The sequence below is a fragment of the Lepidochelys kempii genome, chromosome 16 (genome assembly GCF_965140265.1).
Source record: "Lepidochelys kempii isolate rLepKem1 chromosome 16, rLepKem1.hap2, whole genome shotgun sequence".
NCBI lineage: Eukaryota > Metazoa > Chordata > Testudines > Cheloniidae > Lepidochelys > Lepidochelys kempii.
This window is the reverse complement of record NC_133271.1, coordinates 16,194,191-16,203,102: the sequence shown is the minus strand read 5'-3', so window position 1 is coordinate 16,203,102 and position 8,912 is coordinate 16,194,191. Positions and strand designations below refer to the sequence as shown.

Below are 8,912 nucleotides of genomic sequence, written 5' to 3'. Positions count from 1 at the left end.
AAATTTTTTACAAATAATAGAAGAAAATATTTTTGATAGCCTGTCTTCAAGGGCAGAGCTAAGACCTTCAGAAACTACACATCCCAGCGTGCAATGTAGTGTTTAAACCTTCATAGACTACAAATCCCAGCAGGTAGAGCGCTGGTGAAGTCCTCAGAGACTACAAATCCCGACAGGCAGTGTGGGAGGGACGGAAAGTCCCTGCATTGAGACTACAACTCCCAGCATGCAAGGTGGTAACGAGGCCGGTGTTGATTCCAGGCCCTCTGGCCCGCAGGCAGCGCTGGATCACCACGAGCAGGGACCCCCACTTGGCGGGGAGTGGGAACAGAGCCCAGGGCTGCGAGGGAGGAGCGGGCCGTCACCTAGGCCTTTCCTGAGGAGGTAGGAGCAAGTTCAATATAACTCCCTAGGCCTGTCTTCAAGGGATGTATCTCCCTCCTTAGCTCCTAGGATGCTGCTCTTCAGGTGGCATTGGACCCTCCCTCCCTCCAGCTCTTAAGGGACTGTGACTTCCCTCCTGACCATCTCATATGGAGTCCTTTTCAGGGATGGGACTTTCCTTCTCCAGCCCGTAAAGATGCTCTCACCAGCCTACAGAGCAAGGGGAGCCACCCTTTCCCCAGCCATCTGGGGTGGAAAGCTTCCTGTCCTGACTTGCAGCTGCCTAGGGGTGACATGCTATGCTCCTCGCTTCCCAAGGGACTTTGTGGGACTGACTTTCTTAAGCCTCAGGGAGCCTCTTGATGAGGATGGGATGCCCCCAATTGCCAAGCCCAGGGCACATCACAGCTTGAAGACGTCAGAGATATTGGGTCTTTGCTGTTACCCTGCTGTGGATATTCTGGGGTTGCCATTCCTCAAAGGTGTATGCAGGCTAGGGCTGTCTCATTCTGTCAGGCTATGCTCATGCCTTTTAAAATGGTAATTTCTTTTTGTTTTAATCCAGGACACCAACTGGACTCCTGAGAAATTGCAATGCAGGTTTCAAATCTCCAGTAAGTGTTTTTATATATTTCTCCACCCCCTTTGGAAGAGAATGGTTTTACCTCCAGAGTCAGTGCTGCCCTGGACTACAGCAAGGGGATGTGGTGGATTGCTACCCTTCTCATCCACGGCAATGTTGCGGTTGGGTACCCTTGCCTGCTCTGTGGCTGCCTCTCTCTTCTAGAGATGAACAGCAGCTAAGGCAGTTGGTTACATGGATCAGCTTTCTTTCATGGTAGATAACATGGTGATGAACAGAGTAGAATTTAGATGTTCTGCCAGTTAATGTGTAGATACAGGGCAGTGATATCCTTCATCTTCAATGCTTCTATCCCTCCTGGTACACAGAGAAAAACTAAACTTCACATCATTTGTTACTGCCATATGAATTTAGTGTGAGTGTCACTCTGTCATGTTCAGCCATCAGTATTGCAGTTGTGTATTCACAGAGCAGGCACAGCAAAGTTAGCAGCAGAACAAGATCCCTGCTAACTGTTATGTTTAGGGGCATGTCTATACTGCAGAGCAGTGGTTCTCAACTAGGAGTACGTGTACCCCTGCGGGTACACAGAGATCTTCCAGGGGTTACATCATCTCATCTCAATATTTGCCTAGCTTTACAACAGGCTACATAAAAAGCACTAGCGAAGTCAGTACAAACTAAAATTTCGTACAGACAACAGTAATAGTGTGTTGTGACACTTTTGTGTTTTTATATCCGATTTTGTAAGCAAGTAATTTTTAAGTGAGGTGAAACTTGGGGATACGCAAGATAAATCCGACTCCTGAAAGAGGTACAGTAATCTGGAAAGGTTAAGAACCACTGCTGTAGAGCATACTCATACCCGGGCTCCCATGCTTGCGAACCTGTGCATGCCAGGTCCAGCTACAGGTATCCACGCTGTAGAGCTGCATGTGACCCATACCCATGTAGCCAAGTCCACACAGCACTGCAGTGTCACATTTGGTCTAGGATTTCTGAGGATGTATCCCAAGGTAAATGGGTTCACATCTATCCTGGAGAGTTGGCTTCAAGTGATAAGGATAGTTTAGTCTTCATGGCTTATTTAATCTTTTCTCTTTTGGCTGAAATAGCAGTTGATCCTAATATTTGTGGTGGTTCAGCAATAAATACTTTCCCTGTGGAAAAATATTGCTAGTTACTTTAGTGCTCTGACATATACATACACTTCTGGGGCTAGCTCAGGGGTGGGCAAACATTTTGGCCCGAGGGCCACATCGGGGTTGCAAAATGGAATGGAGAGCCAGGTAGGGAAGGCTGTGCCTCCCCAAACAGCCAGGCCTCCACCCCCTCCCACTTGCTATCCTCTGACTGCCCCCCTCAGAACTCCCGACCCATTCAACCCCCTCTGCGCCTTGTCCCGTGACCACCCTCTCCCGGGACCCCCTGCCCCTAACTGCCCCTCTGGGACCCTCCCCCCATCCCCCCTCCCTCCCCCCGAACCTCTGCCCCATCCAACCACTTCCTGTCCCCTGACTGCCCCCCAGGACCTCCTGCCCCTTATTCAACCCCCTCTCTTCCCCCTCCCCACCCCCTTACCATGCTGCTCGGAGCGGCAGGACAGGCTTATTGGAAAACCTGGGAGGTGGGCGAGCGCAAGCCGTGCTGCCCACACAGTGGTGTACCTGCAGGGGAGCAGGAACAGCAGGGGAGGGGCCGGGGGCTAGCCTCCCCTGCCGGGAGCTCAGGGGCCAGGCAGGACGATTCTGCAGGCCAGATGTGGCCCGCGGGCTGTAGTTGCCCACTACTATCTGGGCTAGATACTGGCTTCCTGAAAAAATTTTTTAAAAGGTTTACAGAGTAAGATACATCCTTCTGCTTTGAAGAACTCTCAAACTACATGGCACTGATTGGCAATAAATAGCGTGATAAGTTTGTTTACTCGGGTTTTCACTGTGAAGTCTTATTTTCCCTTTTCACCTAAGTCAGGAATAAACTAACAAATACTTAATATCTCTTCTGATCAGTCCCCTCTGGGACAGTGGCATTTCACACAGTGCTGAGTTAGTGGAATGTTAAAAGCACTGTCTGCTCTACAGATCCAGTCTCCAAGGTCCTGCCAATCAGATGGAGTCAATAAGGAAGCCCTACAGCGTGAAGTTGAAGAACTGAAACAGAAGGATCTTGCTCTGGATCAGGAAATTGCACAGTTGTTGGCTGAGTATGTTCTTGGATAGTTTGATGTTCAGCATGAGGCTTGGGGTGGTTTTTTTTTTTTAAAACAAAACAAAGCCCGAGTATCAGAGTTGGAAACTGCCACCTCCTGTTGGTGGTGCTGATATTGCACTGTGACCAAAATCTGTTTCGGTAGGAATAGTGTTAATTTCAGCATTGTTTGAATTACAGGGCACTTCAGATACAAAATTGAACCAAGTACCTTGTTTGTTTTTTGCAAAGCAAGGCTAGATTGAATCAGTACTTGGATTTAAGGAAAACCTGGAGGTTGCAGGGAGTGATAATTGTGATTCAATAGGTGGTGCTGTTCCACATTGTGGTGCTGCTCAAGGGCATGGTGTTTCTAGAATTGTCATTCAGATGGGATGTGAAACTGAGATCCTGATCACTCTGTCCTGGTCAGTTTCATTTTGGATTAAACTACAGTCTGCCTTCCTAAATTCCAAGTGAAACTTCAAGGGGAAGTATTCATTTCTTGTCCTATGCTTGATGTGAGCTGTCTTAACATCATTTCACATCTTGCACCCCAGAAACAGCTGTATTTCCATGGTGGGCAAGTGGTCTGTAAAACAACTTGAAATGAAGGGTGCTATCTAAAAGATATTGAAGCACCTGGCATGGCTCCCTATGATGCAGCATTGGTGGAAGTTATCCTGGGTTTTGCCTACCAGCAAGATTCTTGAGGAAGGACTACAGTTTAACGATTGGAAGCTGTGCCTTTTGTGGGTTATAAACTGTGAAACCTGAGTGCTATCTTCTACAGATAACACGTATAGTGCATAGGATAGATTAGGCAGGTAAAAATAAAAGGAACAATGAAGTTGATCCAAAGATGTGCTGTTTCCTGCTATCTTCGATAAGCAGCCTAATTCCTTAACTCTTCCTTTTGCCAACCGATCAGACCTATTCTTCATATTTGCCACAAGATTTATTATTTTTTATTTATTTATTAAGATTTATTATTATTCATACCTAACTCTGAGAACTACTTTTAGCTTTATTTTGTTGTGGGGAGAAGGATTGATCTGGAACAGCCCTTGGAATGGAGACTGTACTCCCTGCTGATGGTTTTTAAAGACTGAGCTCTTGCCTTCAGAGTCCTGTAGGCAGCAGGGCAAGTGGTGTGGTTTTGGCAGGTTCTGCTATCGCTCACAAGTATCTTGTCTCTGCTAAACAATTGTGGTGAAGTAGGAGTACTTGCTCTGTGTCATTGTGACCTTTCTGGGTTTGCTATTACAGAGGTTACAGCCTGGAGGAATTGGAGAAACACATCTCTCTGCTCCATGAGTACAATGATATTAAAGACACTGGACAGATGCTGCTGGGCAAGCTGGGTAAGAAGAGCAGGACTAATATGCAACTTTTCTCAGTAAATGTTTCCATGTGTTTCATTACAGAAGAGGGAAAGCTACAGTCCTAGGGCTTATCTTAATTCTTGAATTTTAAGATTCTATAGTTAAAATCCCATATTCAAGCACAGATACATCTGTCATGAGCCCATTGGGATCTTCTCAACAGAATGGCAGAACCAGGGGTCTATTCAGTGTCTCTTCCTGATCCCCTGAGTGGGATGTGAACTTGTCACTTAATGACTGCTAGGTTTTTTTCTATGGATTATCAAAGATGATTCTTCTGTAATTGATAGATAACCCTGAGAGTTGTGTATTCTGCACTGCACAAGACTTGGAAAAAAATCCTGCAGTTAGGAGTGGAGTGGGGAGAGTGTGTAAGATAAGACATTTGGACTCATCCCTTAGCTAACGGAAAGCTTTAGGACAACTAGGCTCGGGGAGAGTCAAGTCTTTTATTCTACTGCCTAAACTCAAGACATAGAAACCATACAGCAAAAACTCTTGCTAACTAATCTGCTTCTCTATCTGTAATGGAAGCTGAGGTATTGTTTCCTTTCTAGCCACGATTAGAGGGGTCACCACAAAGGAGCTGTACCCCAAATTTGATCTGGAACTTACTGACTAGCATTGAAACTGAAGACTACAATCTCCTGCAGAGATCACCATTACTGGGGCACTGCGTGTTGGTACCGTACACCTTGAGAACTTACACACAAAGACAGTAAAAATGCAGAGACTTTCAAGGAAGTGTTACTTGGCTGCTTCATTTCTAAGAATATCTAACTTCTAGAATGGAAAAGCTATTGAACCCATCCCATGTTCCCTGTTTCAGGAAAAGTGGCATTCTACTCTTTGGCAATGAGAGGCGGTTCAGTTGAAGTGCCAGGAGCATTAGGCTCCTCTCACTGTTCATTATTTTAAAAACTAAAAGGTTATAATTCAAAATTAATAGTTAACCCCTTCACTGTTGCACTATGTGATGGGGATTCTTTGACATGTTGATGTTCTATGGGCACCTTTAAAGAAGTCTTACATGGGGAAGCAATTGTTAGGGATCAGTAAATGGATGGAGGAGGCAGCAGTGGAGATGGGCAAATATGCAGAGCTGTGTTTTTTGTTTGTGTATTTAAAACCTCAGAAGTTGGAAAGGAAAACTGCTAAGAGCAAGGTGTTTGTATGCTTCGTGCTGAAAAAGTTGTGGGCGCTCAATATCCTAGTGCCTCACTGAATTGAGTTCTGGAAGCTGGTTGACATTGCATGTGTATAGTAGTAAATAAATGGAAAAGCATTAACTTGTGCTGCTGAATTGTCCACTCTGAATAAATGATTAACTCTGATGTTCCCTAGCAACTCACTGTGATAGGCTATAGCGGGGGTGGCCAGACTTACTGACCCTGCAAGCCGCAGATGATAATCTTCGGAAGTTCGAGAGCTCGGCATGCCTGCCAGGCCTCAGGGCTTCAGCCCTGGGGGCGCACTTGCTGGGGCTCAGGGCTTCAGCCCCACACCTGCTGAAGCTCTGAGCCCCAGAGAGCACCTCATGCAGGACTGGAGCCCTGAGACCTGCCTCCCTGCAGGGCAGAAGCCACCAGCCCTACCACCCTGCTGCAGGGCAGAAGCCCTGAGCTCCCCCCGCCCCAGTCTGGTAGGTGGAGAATGGGGGTACCCTGCAAGCCTCACTTTAATTGTAAAAGAGCTGCATGCGGCTCGCAAGCCACAGTTTGGCCACCCCTGGCCTATAGAGAGTCTAAGAAAAACAGAACATAACTGTACTCTCCTTAGGCTACTATTTTCAGTGTGCCACTATAACTCCAGATCAGAACTCCTATTCAGACACTTCCCAAGGACCCTCAATAGGGTCAGTGAGGCACCATTGCTGATGGTTGCATATCGGACTGGACACAGGGTTACCTCTCCCTCTTTGTTTCCAGATGCAGTCTCAAAGAAATCAGTAATACAGTGAAGGGCTTCCTCAAACAATTTTCCTGTATTCAACATAGGTCACAGAAGACAAAATATACCTCACTCCTCAACTAATAGAGAAGGTGCTGACATCCTAAAGGGAGGAGGGTTATGGCTGTAGAATTAAGGTAATGGTTCCCATGCAGTTCATGGCTTTCCTCAGTAGCATTTTAGGGATTGAAACTTGTATTCATTACATAGGGCACTCTTGTGCACCCCCAACCTTAACTCCACATTAGTGAAACTTTCTATAAATTTCTCTGGGTAGACAACTGTCTGTGGGGGGTGTGTCACTAATGCATAAGAGTTGGTACAGAGGCTTGTGTAGTTGAATATAGCTGCTTCTATGAGTGTTCTATACCAAAAGAAAACTAGAGCACATAAGATGCAAGGTCTGTCTTTAAAGAGTTAACGTACTGCACTGTGGGGGGGGGGGAGTATAATCTTTAGCCATAAGGTGGCAACAGTGCTCCATTACTGCTTTACCTTCACTTTACATCATTGTGCAGAGGAACTTGGAGGCAGCAGAAAAAAATCCATGAATTAAATTAAAGCTATATTGTTGTTTTTTTTTTGTAAACCCTCAAGGACAAGAGATGAGACAGTCACTATTGTACATACAGGGAAACTCAGGGAAATTAATTCAAATTAACTAAAAGGTGTGAATCTAAAGTGGATTAGTTAAACTGCATTAAACTGTGTGGAAAATCTCATTCAGAATAAATCCACACTTTTAGTTAATTTGGATTAATGTTCTGAGGGCTTGTCTACACTTAAAATGCTACAGCAGCACAACTGTAGTGCTTCATTGTAGACACTGCCTACACTGACAGGAAGGATTTTCCCAGGGTAGGTAATCCATCTCTCTGAGAAGTGGTAGCTAGGTCAACAGAATTCTTCTATCAGTTTCATGCCATGTGGGGACTTAGGTCAGTTTAACAATGCCACTCAGGGTTGTGGATTTTTCACATGTTGACTGCTGTAGTTAAACCTACAGTACTTAATTTTCTAGTGTAGAGCAGACCTGAGTGCCCTGTGTAAACAAGTCCTTAAATACTTCCTTCCCTGCCACGATTACAATTGCAGATGTCACAGAGTTACTTCTCACCTTTTAAGAGCTGTCCAGGTACATTTTCAAAGGAGAAACAGTGACTATATGTGCCTCTTTGTACAAGCCTGGAAGAGGTAGAATCTCTTTTGGTAGCAGAAATTCGGTGGTGGTGGTTGCATACTTTGTTGCCTCTAAAGGCTGAGCTCATTACACATATTAGAGGCTCCTTCCATCTCCCCCACATGTATTGTGTGTGCTGCCATCCTATCCCCTACTATTGCCAGGATTCTCTGCACCCCCTCTCATGCCCTCCCTTCCCCATTATGACCCCTTTTCCCACTCCATTATATCTCTTCTGTCTGGGAGGTAAGTCATTCAAGGTGTCATGATGGATGGCAGATGCTCAGTCTGTTTCATTTTTCCTTCTGGTTTTCTAATTTTTCCCAAAAAACAATAGAGTTCTGCCAATTGATGCCTAGAACATTCCTGGAAATTTTGCAATTAGTCAGATGTAGTATTCTAAAGGTATCACTGCACATACACTCAATGGGCAGGCACTTTTGTTTGGAAGGCCTAGCAAGCTCAGTCAATAAAATACACATTTGTCTGTAAGATATTTCTAATGAAGCGTGGGGGAGAAGGTAATCTTCACTATGGTAATAACCAATGCACCATCACTTTTATATTTAAAATATTTTTAGATTCTAAAATGAGGGGTGTTACCCCTAATTTTGAGCCCTCACATGAGAGGAGAGTTCTCACTGCAAAGCATAACCTAGATATTAATGAGTGGCACTCCATCAAAATCTTAGATTGCAATCCTTTAGTACATCTTGGCATCACACTTTGAGCCCTATACATTTTAGAAATGTATTAGCTGATTGCTAATGTAACTGTCATCATTTATGTAAAATAATGATTTGTAGCTTTAAATGAGCACTAATGGAATCTCAGTGAATTCTAAAGCTGTACTTCCTTACTGTTTCTCTTTGAAGGTAATGTATAATTTTGCTGCAGGAAAAAATACATCACGGATGACTACAGATGCATACAAACAAAATGCAGGGGCTTTTGGCCCTGTTGACTTAAGTTTGAGTATCAAATAACAGCATCTTTCCCCATAAAATATATTACCTAGGATTTTAAATTCACCCCATTCCAACTTCTTGTTTTTACATCCTACTCCAGTCCTCTATCATAAACCTACCTCTCCCTCCTCTTGTTTTAACTGGCTTTCTGACTAACTTGCTCCAGATATTAGTTACCCTGCATGAGAAATAGTATTACCTCACCACTTTAGTCTTAGTTGCTTACATTGCAGTTTCCCCTAAGCAGAACCCTTTCTTGGTTTGAACAATTAATC

The 8,912-nt window shown here is 44.6% G+C and overlaps 1 protein-coding gene across 1 annotated transcript in view; it reads left to right on the top strand.

The window, feature by feature from the left end:
- The first annotated feature begins 214 nt into the window (after positions 1–214).
- The window catches only part of LOC140899394 (ubiquinone biosynthesis protein COQ4 homolog, mitochondrial-like), a 31,480-nt gene continuing 22,782 nt past the window's right edge, over positions 215–8,912 (top strand). Inside the window, exons 1-4 of the mRNA XM_073314822.1 lie at positions 215–384; positions 950–998; positions 3,049–3,170; positions 4,424–4,518. Coding sequence (XP_073170923.1) covers positions 227–384; positions 950–998; positions 3,049–3,170; positions 4,424–4,518 — 424 coding nt within the window. The 5' untranslated portion in view covers positions 215–226. The remainder of the gene's footprint in view (positions 385–949; positions 999–3,048; positions 3,171–4,423; positions 4,519–8,912) is intronic.